The sequence below is a fragment of the Melanerpes formicivorus genome, unplaced genomic scaffold, assembly GCF_026170545.1.
Source record: "Melanerpes formicivorus ecotype bairdi unplaced genomic scaffold, bMelFor1.0.p_v2 SCAF_212, whole genome shotgun sequence".
In the NCBI taxonomy this organism is placed as follows: Eukaryota; Metazoa; Chordata; class Aves; order Piciformes; family Picidae; genus Melanerpes; species Melanerpes formicivorus.
The window spans coordinates 116,206-132,154 of NW_027142564.1; the positions used below are offsets into that span (position 1 = coordinate 116,206).

At 51.2% G+C, this 15,949-nt stretch overlaps 1 protein-coding gene across 1 annotated transcript in view; it reads left to right on the forward strand.

The window, feature by feature from the left end:
• The window catches only part of LOC137457937 (zinc finger protein 252-like), a gene marked incomplete at its 5' end in the record, with an annotated part of 104,501 nt that extends 97,149 nt beyond the window's left edge, over positions 1–7,352 (forward strand). The window contains one exon of the mRNA XM_068169688.1: positions 6,243–7,352. Within this exon, the coding sequence (XP_068025789.1) occupies positions 6,243–7,234 (992 nt within the window). The remainder of the gene's footprint in view (positions 1–6,242) is intronic.
• Between the last annotated feature and the right edge of the window lie 8,597 nt (positions 7,353–15,949).

Genomic DNA, 15,949 nt, shown 5'->3' on the forward strand with positions numbered 1-15,949 from the left:
TGCCCCCAAGAGGGGCAGGAGGTTGAGCTGTTGGAGGGGGTGCAGAGGAGGCCATGGGGGTGGTGGGAGGGCTGTGGCAGTTCCCCTGTGGGGGTTGGCTGTGAGAGTTGTGCCTGTTGAGGCTGGAGAGGAGAAGGCTGTGGGGAGAGGTTGGAGCAGCCTTGTGGTAGGTGCTGGGGGCTGCAGGAGAGCTGGGGAGGGACTTTTGTGAGGGGCTGGGAGTGATGGGCTGAGGGGGACTGGATTGAAGGTTGAGGAGGGCAGATTTGGAGTGGAGCTTGGGAGGCAATAGTTTGGAGTGGGGGTGGTGAGAGCCTGGAGCAGGTTGGGCAGGGAGGTGCTGGCTGCCCCCTCCCTGGAGGTGCTGAGGGTGAGGTTGGATGAGGGCTTGAGCAGCCTGGTGTGGTGGAAGGTGTCTGTGGGCATGGCAGGGGGTTGGAGCTGTCTGCTCTTTGGGGTCCCTTCCAGCCCAAAGCATTCTCTGAAACTGGTTCTTGATCTTGGGGGCTGGTTCCTGAGCATGGGAGCTGGTTCTTGATCTTGGGAAGCCGTTCTGTTCTTAGTTGCTGGCTCTGGAGCTTGGGGCCTGGGTGGGAACTTGGGAAGTGTTCTGACCTTAGTTGCCTGTTCTTGAGCTCAGGATCTGCTTCTGAGCTTAGTTGCTGGGTGCGAGCTTGGAAAAGGATTCTACCTTAGTTGCTGGCTCTGGGCTTGGGGTGTGGTTATTGAGTTCAGAGCCTGTCTCTGAGGTCAGGGGCTGGTTCTTGAGCTTAGGATGTGGTTCTGACCTTAGTCACTGGCTCTGGAGCTTGGGGGCTGGTTCTTGAGCTTGGATAGGGGTTCTGACCTCACTTGCTGGCTTGGGAGCTTGCAAGCTGGTTCTTGAGCTTGGGGGCTGGGTGTGAGCTTAGTTGGTGATTCTTGAGTTTGGGAGTTGGGTCTGAGCTGGGAGCTGGTTCCGCACTTTTGATCTGGGTTCTTGAGCTTGGGGGCTGGTTATGAGCTTGGGAGCTGGCTCAGAGCCTGGAGCTATTTCTTGAGCTAGGGAAGTGGTTCTGATCTTAGCTGCCTGTTCAGGAGCTCAGGATCTGCTTTTGAGCTTGGGGACTGGGTGTTAGCTTGGAAAAGGGTTCTGACCTTAGTTGCTGGCTCTTGAGCTCATGGGGGCTGGCTCTTGAGCTTGGGAAGTGGTTCTGACCTTAGTTACTGGTTCTGGATCTTGGGGGCTGGTTCTGACCTTAGTTGCTGGTTGTGGAGCTTGGGGCTGGTTCTTGAGCTGGGAGCTGAGTCTGCACTATTGATCTGGGTTCTTGAGCTTGGGGCCTGGATGTGAACTTAGGAGCTGGTTCTTGAGTTTGGGGTCTGGTTCTGCATTTCTGATCTGGATTCTTGTGCTTGGGAGCTGACTCTGAACTTAGTTGCTGGTTTGTGAGCTTGGGGGCTGGGTGTGAGCTTGGGGGCTGGGTGTGAGCTTGGCCCCTGCCTTGAATTTAAAATGTGAGAGTTCAGGCAGTTGGAAGTTGAAGCTGAGCTGCTTTGCACTGCAATGCTTCAGTGTTTGTGGTGCTCCAAAGGCAGATCTCAAAGAGCTGCTGCAAGAGTTGAGCTGAAGTGGCACAGTGCCCTGCAGAGGCAAAAGCTTTTCCCTGCCAGTCAGCCATTGGAATCCTCTCCCCTGGGCAGCGGTGGATTGCCCTGCAGGGCAGAGTTGGAAGGCTCAGCTTGGCAGGGGGCTGGGCCAGCTCCTTTCCAGTGCAGTGTCAGCTGGCAAGGTTGGAGCAGCTGAGCCTTGGGGTCCCTTGCAGCCTGGCATTGTGTGGCAGCAGAGCTGTGCTGCTGGTTTTGAGGGCACTTGGAAAGCTTCTGGAGCATTTGTGCAGAGTGTGCAAGACATCCCTGAGCCTAGCAACTCCCTCAGCTCTCTTCAGAATGAACTCTGCAGAGCTGGAAGAGCTTTCCAGGAATTTGGCAGAGTTTGGGAGGAGTTTGGAAGGGATTTTGGTTCTCCTCCTCCTTGTCCTCTTCCTTGTCCTCCTCTGCCTCATCTTTTTCCTGCTCTCCCTGGAGGCTGCACTTAGACTCCTAGAATCCTAGAGTGGTTTGAGTTGGGAGGGAGCTGCAAAGGTGCTGCAGTCCAAGCCCCTCTGCAGTCATCAGGGACATTCTGCACTAGCTCAGGTTGCCCAGAGCCCTGTCCAGCCTGACCTTGAACCTCTCCAGGGCTGGGACCTCAAGCCCCTCCCTGGGCAACCTGTTGCAGTGTTCCAGCAGCCTCCTGGTGCAGAACTTGTTCCTCACCTCCAATCTCAATCTGCTCTGCTCTAGTTTGCATAAGCCTGCAGGGACAGGACCAGAGGCAATGGCTTCAAAGAGTCCCTCTGCAGCCTTCTTGTAGTCCCCTTCAGGTACCAAAAGGTCACTCTTAGGTCTCCCCAGAGCCTTCTCTTCTCCTCTCCAGGCTGATCACCCCCAGCTCCCTCAGCCTGTCCTGGTAGCAGAGCTGCTCCAAGCCCCTGATCATTTTTGTGTCCCTCCTCTGTGTCCTCTCCATCAGGTCCCTGTCCTTCCTGTGTTGAGGGCTCCAGAGCTGGCTGCAGTGCTGCAGGTGAAGTCTCAGCAGAGCAGAGCCAAGTGCCAGGATGGCCTCTGTCCATCTCTGGCCCTGCTGCTTTTGGTGCAGCCCAGGCTGGCCTTGGCCTTGTGGGCTGCAGGCTCCCCCTGTCTGTTCCTGTCCAGCTTCTTGTCCAGCAGCACCCCCCAGTGCTTTTCTGCAGGGCTGCTTCCTATCCCCTCCTCCCCCAGGCTGTCCTGATTGTGAGGATTGTGCCAGGCCAGGGGCAGGACCCTGCCCTTGCTCTTGTTGAAGCTCAGGAGGTTGCCCTGGGCCCCCTCTGCAGCTTGTCCCCTTGAGCTCCTCCAACTTGTTCTGCAGGGTATTGCCTTAGGTTTCAGGAGGCAGAGAGGCTCTCTCTGAGCCTTGTGAAAGGAGTTGATGCCAAGCTGTGGCCAGAGGGTTGGATAGAATTGGGCAGTTTCCATGGCTGTGCTGTTCAGAGCTGCATCCTACAGTGCAAAGCATCCAATCCACAACAATCCATAGTGTGCCTGGGCCACGGGAGCCAAGCAACCTCCCTAGGCCAAAGCTTCCTCCAGAGCTCCACCAAAGCAGGCCAGAACCCCAGGCCCCAAATGCCTTCCCCCTCCCCCATGCCTCTCTGCCCCTCCTCCCCCCATACCCAAGAGCTGCAGTTACAGATTCTGGTAGGCAGCTCCCAGGTGAGCCAGGCTGCTGCAGGCTGCAGCTGGCAGCATTGCCAAGGCCTCAAAGCTCCTCTGCAGAGAGAGATCCCAGAAGCTGTTGCTGGGAGCAGAGAGGAAGGGCAAAGGAGATTGGAGATCCTCTGCTGTTCCTTTGTGGAGATTGAGTGCAGGCCTTGTGGGAATGAACTAAGCTAGATGACACTTTGTGGTGTCCCTCTGGACTCTGCTGTCCCTTCTGAGTTCTCTACTCTCTGGTATAAGACATCCCAGTGCCTTCCACCCACCACAGGGATTCTCCTCCATGCTGTCATCCAGGGGCTTCTGTTGGGCCCTACTGGCTGTGTAGATCAGCCCCTGGAGACTTGGTGGGGCCCTGGGGACTCTGAGAGGGCAGCAAGTGAGTGGAGATGGAGCACTGGATGGAGAGATGGAGGGTGAAGGCTGCAGGGGGTGGGAGGGCTTAGTTCAGCAGCTGTGTGACTCTGCCTGGCTCCTACCTCCAATGGTGCTGGCAGCAGCTGACCCCAGAAGCTCCAAGCCCCAAACCCTGCCTGGCTCAGGACCCTCCTGCCCTGACCCCTCCTGACATCCAGCACAGCCCAAGCTGGCACTCAGGGCTCCTAGCCACACAGCCCAGCCATCCCCCATGGCAGGAGTCACCTGAGGTCTCACTCCCTCTCTGTCCCCCTTCCTCTCATCAGTTGCTAGCTGAGGTGTCTGCAGGGTCCCTCCCCAGCCCTCATCTGTAACCCCCCCTTGGCTTGGTGCTGTTCTTTCAGGCCTCCAGCTGATCCCAGCCTTTAGTCTCAGGCCCCTTCCATTCTTGTGCTGCTGCTTCCAGCCCAGTTCCTTAGATGCTTCCTCAGCCACAGCATTTCCCACTCCACCCTTCCAGCTGCAGTGGCAGTAGAGATGAGGGACCCAGGGCCATGGGACAGCCAAGGCAGCAGGGCCATGGATGTGCTGGGAATGAGGGAAGGGCCTGGGAGTGGTCCGGCAGGAATTAGGCCTTGTCCCCCAAAAAAGGGGAAAGGATCCAGGGCCCAGGTGGCAAATGTGTGTGCAGGAAATGGCAGAATCTGGCAGCATTTGAGGAGGTGAAAGGAATGAATTGTGCTGCAGCTCTGCCTGTGTCAGCTGGGAGATGAACAGCAGCCCATGGGCACTGTGCCCTCCCATCCAACCTCATTTTCTCTTGGAGATGTGGAGTGGCAGCTCCAGGAGATCTGCAAAGAGCAAGCTGAGAGAAATGGTCAGGGAGAGAAGGAAGCCAAACCCTTTCCAGTGAGTCTCTTTGGGCTGCAGGTGTGTGAAGGGTGCTGGAGGTATGAGGTTTGGGCAGGAGCCAGAGACTCCTCCAGCATCCCAGTGAGGGCTGAAGAGGTTTAGCAAAAAGCTGCCCAAGTCCCTTCCCCCTTTGCTGTATCTCCAGAGGTCATGAAGCTCCCTTTGTGTGTGTCCTGAGGGCTGCTGTGATCTTCTCTTGGGGAGTGGGCCGCAGAGAGGTGTGTGCAGGTCAAAGGTGAGCACAGTGTGGGTGTGGTGGGGACAAGGCCAGGCAGGAGAACTGGGTCCTGAGCTAGATGTACTGTCAAATTCAGCTGCAGACATCAGAGCCCTTGGCAGGCAGTGTGAAGAAGCTTTAGGCAAGGCCTGGAAGAGGCTGTGTAGAGGCAGCTGTGTTGTGCTGCTGGCCTGCAGCTGTGTTCTAGGGACTGTGTGCTGGGCAAGGAGCTGAGTCTGCACTTGTTGAGGCCTCCCATCTTGATCAGCCCTGGCTGTGTGCTGTGGCTGTGCTGCTGGGCTTGGGAGCTGGCCCCAGCAGGGCTGAGCTGTGCTGCCTGGTCCTGGGCAGTTCTGAGCCATCCCTTGCAGGTCAGTGCTCTCCTCTGAGCCCTTTGCTTCTCTCTGTCAGGGGCTGAGTCCTCTCTCCATTATCCCTGCCCCTGTGTGCTGTGGAAGAGCACAGTTTGCAGATCTGCCCCTTGGAGCAGCCCAACAGGTAAGAAACCCAGAGTGGGGAAACAGCAGGATCCTAGGCCCCCAGGGCAGCTCCCAGCCTCTGCCACCTCCTCCTGTGCAGCATATTTCAGCTCTCCAGGAGCTCTGAGGCACATCAGGTGTTGTGGGAGCTGAGGAATGCTCCAGGCTGCTGGGAGTGTGTTGTGAGCAGGAGGTGATGTTTGGGCTTGGGGTGTGGATGGTGGTGGGAGAAGGTTGAAGGTGCTTTGGTCTTTCATTGGTCAGTGCTGCTGCCTCCATTGTCTGAGCCAGGGGAGATCAAAGGCCAGGGCCTGGGCCAGGAACCACCCTTCCAATGCCACCAGGCTTGAGGAGAGTAGGACAAGACCACTTGTAAGTCCCAGGGTACCTCAGGGCACTGATCACAGGAACCTGGGGTCTCAGCACAGGTATTAGAGGTCTGTGCCCAAACTGAGGCAGAAACTGAAGGTTTGAGGTCCCCTCTGCATTCTCTCCTCCAGCTGGGTGTTGGGAGTCAGGGAGTGTCATGACCCAGGCAGGATCTGAGAGTTTGAGGTCCTGGGCTCAGGTGCTTCCATCTTCCCTATTGCAGAGCTGTGACCCCTTCCTGCCACAGTATGGCCTCACAGAAGGACCCAGACAAGAGCTGGGAGGAGAAGCAGCACCCAGAGATCAAGTTGGAGAAGCCAATATGCAGTCCCAAGGTGGAGGAGGATGAGGAGGAAAAAGAGGTGAAGATGGAGGATGATGCTGAGAATGACAACTATGAAGAGGATAATGATGATGATGAAGGTGACCAGGATGAGAGGGAGGAATGTATGGAGGAGGATGAAGCCAGAGCAGGTCCCTCAGTGTCACCCAAAGAGCTGAATCAGTGCCCTGAGTGTGGGCAGAGCTTCCCAGGTGGCTCAGAGCTAGTGAAGCACCACTGCCCGCAGCCTGGCACCCGGCCCTTCGTTTGTGGTGACTGTGGCAAGAGGTTCCGCTGGAACTCCGAGCTCATCAGCACCGCCGCACCCACAGTGGAGAGAAACCTTTCACCTGTGCTGACTGCGGCCAGAGCTTCACCCAGCTCGGCCATCTCACTCGGCACCGCCGCACCCACACTGGAGAGAAGCCGTTCTTCTGTGTGGACTGTGGTCAGAGCTTCACCCAGCGCGGTCATCTCACCCATCACCGCCACACCCACACTAGAGAGAAACCGTTCACCTGTGCTGACTGCGGCCGGAGCTTCACCCGGTTCGGCGCTCTCACCCAGCACCGCCACACCCACACTGGACAGAAACCTTTCATCTGTGTAGACTGCGGTCAGCACTTTACCCTGCGCGGCCAACTCACTCAGCACTGCCTCACTCACACTGGAGAGAAGCCCTTCTCTTGTGACAGCTGTGGCAAGCGCTTCAGACAGCTCGCTCACCTTAGGCAACACCACCTCACCCACACCAGTGAGAAGGCCTTTACCTGCAGGGACTGCGGCAAGAGCTTCAAACGCAACTCCACTCTCACCATCCATCGCCGCAACCACACTGGAGAGCATCTGTTCCCCTGTGCTGAGTGCGGCAAGAGCTTCACCACGAGTACTCGATACATCCAGCACCAACTCATCCATAATGGTGAGAAGCCCTACAGCTGTACTGACTGCGGCAAGAGCTTCACCAACAAGCGAGCTCTCACGGAGCACCGTGGTGTGCACACTGGCGAGAAGTTGTTCAGCTGTGCTGCGTGCGGTCAGGCCTTCAGCCGTAGGGGCGCTCTCATTCGCCACCACCGCACCCACACCGGTGAGAAGTCTTTCACCTGTGCTAATTGTGGGAAGAGCTTCAGCCAGAGGAGCCATCTCATTGCTCACTGCCGCGCCCACACTGGTGAGAAGCCTTTCACTTGTGGTGATTGCGGTAAGAGCTTCAGCGAGAAGCGATCCCTCAACCATCACCGCTGCACCCACACCAGAGAGCAGCCTGCACTGGAGGGGAGGCGTAAATCCACCTAGAATCTGTTGGGTAATCCTGACCCCTCTGAGAAGGCCTTTCCAGAACCAAAATCATCCCATTTTCCTTCGCACTTCTCAGGGACTGAGGACACCAGCAGCAACAAACACCTCCTGCCCTTCGGAACACCAATTATTGCTAATGAGAACAATTACAGTGCTGAGTCTGCACAGCTGGACCTCCCAGTGGAGCTGGGCAGGGCTTTGCCAGGGTCTGTCTGGTTCTTCCCCAATGCTTTGTGTCTCCCTGGGGTAAGAAATCCTCTGTCCATTGACCAATTGTCTCAATAAAACCCAAAAGTTGCCCAAATCCTGTCTGTTTGCTTTTATTTCAGATATTCCTGCTGCAAATGCTGGGGCTGTGTTTCCAGCTCTGGGGCAATCGAGTCCAGTGACTCCTTCCATGCCTCCAAGTGAAAGCAAACTGTGGCTTGCATCCCAGTACTCAGCTTCCAACACATCCAGGTGTGGGGATCCTCCTGTCACACCAGAAACACAGATGGGTTCCACCCCTCATGGTTTGATGGTGTTAGAGCACTCTGGGCACCTGTATCTACTAAAGCTTTATCCTCTCATGGCTTCAACTTGCCAGGCCATTGGTTCTGTGCAGTCCAACAAACCAATTTGTTTCTCCCCTCCATCTGGTTGGAGGCCAAGGCTCTCTGTGCCAGGTGCTGCTCTTTGGCCACAACAACCCCATGCAGTGCTACAGGCTGTGGTCAGAGTGGCTGGAGATCAGCCAGACAGAAAGCATCCTTGGCGATACTGGTTGATAGTAGGCTGAACATGAGCCAGCTGTGCACCTAGGTGGCCAAGAAGGCCAATGGCATCCTGGCCTGTATCAGGAACAGTGTGGCCAGCAGGAGCAGGGAGGTCATTCTGCCCCTGTACACTGCACTGGTTAGGCCACACCTTGAATCCTGTGTCCAGTCCTGGGCCCCTCAGTTTAGGAAGAATGTTGACTTGCTGGAATGTGTCCAAAGAAGGGCAGCAAAGCTGGGGAGGGGTTTGGAGTACAAGCCCTATGAGGAGAAGCTGAGGGAGCTGGGGTTGCTTAGCCTGGAGAAGAGGAGGCTCAGGGGAGACCTTATTGCTGTCTACAACTACCTGAAGGGAGGTGGTAGATAGGTGGGGGCTGGTCTCTTCTCCCAGGCAACCAGCACCAGAACAGGAGGACACAGTCTCAAGATACACCAGCGAGCTTTAGACTGGATGTTAGGAAGAAGTTCTTCATAGAGAGAGTAATTGCCCATTGGAATGTGCTGCCTGGGGAGGTGGTGGAGTTGCCATCATTGGGGGTGTTTAGGAGGGGACTTGATGGGGTGCTTGGTGCCATGGTTTAGTTGATTTGATGGTGTTGGATGATGGGTTGGATGTGATGATCTTGATGGTCTCTTCCAACCTGGTCTATTCTATTCTATTCTATTCTATTCTATTCTATTCAAGTGGACAGAACAAAAGGGTTGGTGCCTGAGCAAAACGAAGGGCAGAGGAAAAAAGGGTTGGTGCCTGAGAATAAAGAAGCGCAGGAAGCACTAGAAAAAAAAGATTTGGTGCCCAAGAATAAAGCCCAGAGAATAAAAGTGTTGGTGCCTGAGATAAAAGGGGATCAGAGAAGAAAGAAGTGCATAGAATAACAGGGTTGGTGCCCAAGAAAAAGTAAGCACAGGGAATAAATGGGTTGGTGCCTGAGAAAAAAGAAGAGCAGAAGAAAAATGTCTTGGTGCAAAAGAGATAGAAAGCGAAGAGAAAAAAAGGTTGATGCCTGAGAAAAAAGAAATGAAGAAAATAAATGTTCAGTGCCCGAGAAGAAAGAAGCGCTGAGAATAAAAGTGTTGGTGACCGAGAAAAGAGAAGTGCAGGGAATAAAAGTGTGAGTGCCCGAGGGAAAAGGACAGAGAATAAAATAGTTGGTGCCCAAGAAATAAGAAGTACAGAGAAAAAAAGGGATGGTGCATAAGAAAAAAGAAGTACAGAGAAAAATGTGTTGGTGCTGAAAGAAAACAAGAGCAGAGAATAAAATTGCTTGTGCCCAAGAAATAAGAAGCACAGAGCAAAAAAAGGTCGGTGCACAAAAATAAAACTCTCAGAGATAAAAAGGGTTGGTGCCCGAGGAAAAGCAGCACAGGGAAAAAGGGTTAGTGCCTAATAACAAAGAAGCATAGAGAAAAAAAGGGTTGGTGTCCACAAAAAAAGAAGTGCAGAGACTTATAGGGTCAGTGCCCAAGAAAAGAGAAGTGCAGGGAAAAAAAGACTTGGTGTCCAAGAAAAAAGAAGTGCAGAGAAAAAAAGCATTGCTGCATGAGAAAAAAGAAGTATAGAGGAAAAAAATTATTGGTGCCTGAGAAAAAAAGAGCAGAGAATAAAATAGTTTGTGCCTGACAAATAAGAAGCACAGAGAGAAAAAGAGTTGGTGGCCAAGAAAAAAGAAGTGCAGGGAAAAACAGGGTTGGTGCCTGAGAGAAAAGAAGTGCAGAGAAAAATGTGATGGTACCTGAAAGAAACCAAGAGTAGAGAACAAAATTGTTGGTGCCCAAGAAATAAGAAGCACAGGGAATAAAATTGTTGGTGCCCAAGGAAAAAGAAGTGTGGAGAAAAAATGTGTTTGTGCCCAAGAGATAAAAAGCAAAGAGAAACAAAGGGTTGGTGCCTGAGTGAGAAGAAGTGCAGAGGAAAACAGGGTTGGTGCCTGAGGAAACAGAAGTACAGAGGAAGAAACGGTTGGTGCCCGAGGGAAAAGAAGGGCAGAGGACAAAAGGTTTGGTGCCCAAGAAAAAAAAGGGCAGAGAAAAAAGTGTTGCTGCCTGAGAAGAAAGAAGTGCAGGGAATAAAAGGGCTGGTGCCTGAGAGAAAAGAAGCCCAGAGAAGAAAAATGGTTGGTGCACAAAGGAAAAAGAAGCTCAGAGAAAAAAAGTGTTGGTGCCTGAGAGAAAAGAGGAGCAGAGTAGAAAAGGGTCTGTGCCCAAGAAAAAAGAAGTGCAGAGAAGAAAAGGGTTGGCCCCCGGGAGAAAAGAAGTGCTGAGGAAATAAGTGTTGGTGCTGGAGGGGAAAAAAAAAGGGAAGGGGGAAAAAAGGGTTGGTGCCCTAGAGAAAAGAAGTGTAGAGATAAAAATGATTGGTGGCCAAGAAAAAAGAAGCACAGAGGAGAAAAGGCTGGTGCCCAAGGGAAAGGAAGTGTAGAGGGAAAAAAGGTTGGTGCCGGAGCAAAAAGAAAATGAGAGGAACAAAGGATTGGTGCCCGAGAACAAAGCAGCACAGAAAATAAAGATTGGTACCCAGAAGAAAAGAAGCACAGAGTAAAACCAGGGTGGTTCCCAAAGAAAAACCAAGGTCAGGGAAACAAAGAGTTGGTGCCTGAGGAAGAAGAAGGCCAGAGGAAAGAAGGGTTGGTGCCCAAGAAAAAGAAGCATAGAGAAAAAAGTGTTGGTGCCTGAGAAAAAAGAAGTGCAGGGAATAAAAGGGGAGGTGCCCAGAAAAAAGAAGCGCAGAGGGAAAAAGGGTTGGTGGCTGAGCAAAAAGAAACAGAAAGAATAGAAACAATGGGTGCCTGAGAAAAGAGAAGTGCAGGGAATAAAGGGGTTGGTGCCAGAGAGAAAGGAGGCACAGAGGAAAAAGGGTTGCTGCCTGAGAAAAAAGATAGTAGAGGAAAAAATGTTTGGTGTGCAATAAAAAAGAAGTGCAGAGAAAAAGGGGTTGGTGCCCAAGAGAATAGAAGCACAGGGAATAAAAGGGTTGGTGCCTGAGAGAAAAGAAGTGCAGAGGGAAAAATGGTTGGTGCCCAAGAAAAAAAGAAGTACGCAGAAAAATGTGTTGGTGCTCGAAAGATAGCAAGAGCAGAGAGCAAAATGGTTGGTGCCCAAGGAAAAAGAACGACAGAGGAAAAAATGGTTGGTGCCTGAGAATAAAGAAGTACAGAGGAAAATGTGTTGTTGCTTGAAAGAAAACAAGAGCAGAGAATAAAAGGGTTGGTGCCCGAGGAAAAAGACTTGCAGGAAAAAAGATGGTTGATGATGCCCGAGAGAAAAAAGCACATAGGAAAAATGGGTTGGTGCCCGAGAAAAGAGAAGTGCAGGGGAAAAAAGGGTTGGTTGTGGGAAGAGGGCTGGTTTTGGTTAGCTTGAGAAGACTATAGGGAAGATTTGCCTTTGCTTGAATTAGAGAGAGCTATGTTTTGTCTTTGAGAGAAGCTGGGCAGCATTTGGTGGGATGTGTTAAAACATTGTTTTGTTGTTTTGACCTATTGTCAGCCTGTGTTGGGCTATGCCCATCCTGGAAAAAAACAGGGGAGGAGGGCTCCTGAGAGTTTTTTTGCCCTCCCTGGGGGGGTGTGTTTCCTCCCCTGGGAAACTAACTTGGTCTGTTCCACTTCCCCCTCCTTGTCCAGCAGGGGTATAAGATGGAGGAGAATTGCAGGCATTGCTCTCTTTCCTGCTGTTTCCATACTCTGCAAAGGACTGGTTCTGTATCTCATCATTTTTTTTTTCCTTTTCCTCTCCTTCTCCCATCCATCCTTGTTCCTTACCCTTCTGAACCCTGCCTGTCATTGTTACATAAATATAAATATATATACTGTTTAAAGAAAAATCCTTTGCCTCTTTACTTCCAAGCTGAACCCAAATTATTTCTATGTGGATTTGCTCTCTCTGTTGGGGAAGAGGATTCTCAGCCTTGCCCCCATCTGAGCTTTTAAGCCCCAGTTAAGGCTCAAACCACCACAATGCCTTAATGACAGGCATGCCAGTAGAGAATGACCAGTTGAGATGGGACACCTGTGCCTGCTGATAGACCAGAGAACCTTGCTGTGCAACATAATAAACGTCTTTGCCTGCTTACATCCTGTCCTGGAAGCATTGTTCGAAGTAATTAAAACATCTAAACTATTACAAATGGTGACCCCGAATGTTTGCCTCGACCAATTATTCATTATGACTCTCACTTGCACCATCAAGAAGACATTTTGCTTTTAAGGACTGTGGAGATGCTCCTGCTTGTCAGTGCCACTAATGGTGGCTATTGGATTAGTCTCTGTGAGATTAATCTGTCTGCCTTTATGCTGGTGACGCTCCCTGATTCGCCGGACATTATGGATGTGCTATACGTCTAAGATAAGGCGAGGTACACCTGATAACGAGTAGTTAATTATATTGGAGATTATAGATGTGCTATATGTCTAAGATAAGGCGAGGTACACCTGATAGAATAGAATAGAATAGAATAGAATAGAATAGAATAGAATAGAATAGAATAGAATAGAATAGAATAGAATAGAATAGTAGCCAAGAAGGCCAATGGCATCCTGGCCTGTATCAAGAATAACGTGGCCAGCAGGAGCAGGGAAGTCATTGTGCCTCTGTACTCTGCATTGATTAGGCCGCACCTTGAGTCCTGTGTCCAGTTCTGGGCCCCTCAGTTTAAGAAGGACATCGAGACACTTGAACATGTCCAGAGAAGGGCAACAAGGCTGGGGAGAGGCCTTGAGCACAAGGCCTATGAGGAGAGGCTGAGGGAGCTGGGATTGTTTAGCCTGGAGAAGAGGAGGCTCAGGGGTGACCTCATTGCTGTCTACAACTACCTGAAGGGGGATTGTAGCCAGGAGGGAGTTGGTCTCTTTTCTCTAGCAGCCAGCACCAGAACAAGAGGACACAGTCTCAAGCTGCACCAGGGGAAGTTTAGGCTGGAGGTGAGGAGAAAGTTCTTCACTGAGAGAGTCATTCGTCATTGGAATGTGCTGCCCAGGGAGGTGGTGGAGTCACTGTCCCTGAAGGTGTTCAAGAGGGGATTAGACGTGGCACTTGGTGCCATGGTCTAGTCATGAGGTCTGTGTTGACAGGTTGGATTTGATGATCTTTGAGGTCTCTTCCAACCTTGGTGATACTATGACACTGTGGTCCTTTTATCAAACATTTCATCAGCGCACCAGGGTTTTGCAATGGCTCAGGACTGAAGTTCCAAAACACTGGAGGTGACCAGAAGCTCAAACACTAGCCCAGACTTTCCCACATACCCTGCCACTCACAGTTATTCTCCAAACAGCATTCTTAGAAAAAATTTGTGATATTGTGACCAAGACCAAGCACATATTTAAGAGGCACTGCATCAGAAGCAGTCTGGTGTTGGTGTCCCAATAATAACTGAAACCCTCTAAAGGTGAATAAATGTCCTCTTCTGTTCCATTCATCAGTTGGGTAAGACTACCTATAAATGACGACACAGTATGCAGAAACCAGACTAACCAAATAACCAGTGCAGTAATCCACTTACACCAAACCAAAACAGCAAGCAGAAGACTCAGTATCAGGATAACCTTAAGCCATTTCATCAGGGTGACAAATACATCATCATGAAAGCAACCATGAAGCATCATGAAAGAAACCACAGTCATCAAAGGGCATGCAAAACCAAAAAATGCTTGAGAGCTTGTATGAGAGCTTATATAATGCCATCAGAAGAGGTATTGGAGCCAGGAAAGTAAATGTCTTAGCATGAAGGGAAGCATATTCTTTGTGTACTTCATCCTGGCACTCTCTTGCTGAAGTCCAGCTGTCTTAATAAAGACATCAGCTTTGTGCCCCACATTGGTTGCCAAAGGAAAGTAATGACTTAGCACAAGGGCTAAATTCCACTGCTCCCTCCCCACTCCTGGCTTAGTACAAGGGCTAAATTCCGCTGCTCGCTCCCCACTCCTGGCTTAGCACAAGGGCTAAATGCTGCTGCTCCCTCCCCACTCCTGGCTTAGCACAAGGGCTAAATTCTGCTGCTCTCTCCCCACTCCCCCTCCCATCTACTCTCTCCTCTCCCCTTACCAGGAGATAAGAAAGGGAGAGGGAAAAAAAGGCAAAGGAAAGGTTTTCAGTTGATTTACACAGAACATTTTTCTGCCCTGCTGCAAAGGTATCAGATTATACCAGTATGAATAGAGAACAGAAGGAAAAGGGAAAGGAATACTCATCTGAATCCTGTTACAGGCCAAAAGGCAGCAGCCCGCTCAAGGACCAGAAAAAAAACAGTGTGTGACCAGTTCCCCCTTTCCAGGGACATAAGTGCACAGCCACAAATGCAGTAGTCATGAATTCTGATAGTGGGGAATATACAGATTATGTGGTTCAAACCACTGCACCCTGCCAGCAGGAATCAGATAGCAAGCAAGCAGTGAGTCGGAGAGGAACTTGTGCTTGCTGCTCCACACGAGGACCTTACCAGCTTACAGCAATACTTGACAAAAAACATGTATCCCTGGGAAGGGCAGTGAGCAACCCCCCCTGGCAAGGTAATGTCATGGCAGTGGCTCTCCAATAACTGTCTCAAGCCCATTACAGAAATTCCAGTGGGACCTTGCAGAGATTGTGTAAGGTTTGTGATAGACACAGGAGCACAAATGTCCATAAGCAGCAGTAAGCCTGCTAGGGACCCAGTCAGCACAGAGAGGAGAATAAGGGAATGAATGATGTTGTGAATGAGTGCCCCACTGCAAAACTCTCATCCTCCCTCCTCTGTGGGAAGCAAGGCTAACTGTGGTGGGTTGAAAATTCTCTCCAACATCAATTAGACCAGTTCAGTTAAAAGCAAATGAAGCTGTATTTACAAGCAAAACTACAATCTAAAATATGCAATGCAATGAACATGTACAAAATATACATTATTTACATATATTTACAATTTATAAACACAAGAACCCCTCTGGACAAAACCAGGGGGTTGCCAACAGCTTCTCCCTCCTTCCCCCCCCCTCCCCCCCCTTACAAGGGGCAAGAGAAGAAAGGAGAAAAGCAGAGAGTCACTTGTTAATATCCAGCCAAAACAAAGCAAAGCCCTGAGCCATGTGTGAGGGACAGGATCTCCCTTCCCAGGGGCTGGGGGCCAGGGCTTGGCCCTTTGGCTTGACAAAACCCATCCAGGTTTGCTCAGCATCAGAGCAACCTTGACAATGTCTAGAGCTCCCTGTTGTTGTTCTTGCTTCTGGTTTTCTGCTCTAACGAGGAGAGGCTTTGTCAGTCATGGTCCTCAGTGGGACCCATTAACACTCCAGCAAACTTGGTAGTTTGCATCTGACCTCCCAAGAGTTTTCTGCAGCTTCTTCTCAGTCACTGAGGTTTAGGGACTCCATACCAAAGCCACCAGAGGAGTCATTAAAATGCCTTGGGCTGGTCTTCTGCTGTTGATCTGGTCCAGGCTCCTGGGCTGGAGGGAGCTACTGCCAAATGGGCAGCACTGAAGAGAGACAGCTCTGCCCAGGAGCAGCTCCTCTGCACAGCATAGCAGGGCTGGGGCCACTGCCAGAGGATCTCAGGGAGACAAGAAAGGCAGAGAGAGCTTCAGAGAAGCCAGGACTGGGAGAGTGTTGAGAGCTCAAAGAGGAGAAACCTTCACAGTCCTGGATGTGGTGAGTCACTGGTGCAGGACAAGGGATTTGCAGTTCCTACAGCTTGTAAAGCTGCTACATCCCACAGCTTCTGGGATCTCTCTTCTACAGAGGAGCAGGAGCAGGAGGTGCTCCGGAATAGAGCTCCCTATGTGTACCATCAGATTCACAGTACAAGACAGCTGCCTTCTGCTGGGATGACTTCAAAGCTGTGAAGCTGGGAGTGTACAAAGTTCCACCAAAGAGAAGTAATTCTGAGAGAATTTTCTGGGAAATAGCCATGGAATTGTCTCAAGTAATTGTGTCCTAACCTGTGTGATGTCTTCTCCTCTTTCAACAGTCCTCCATGCCCAGAGACA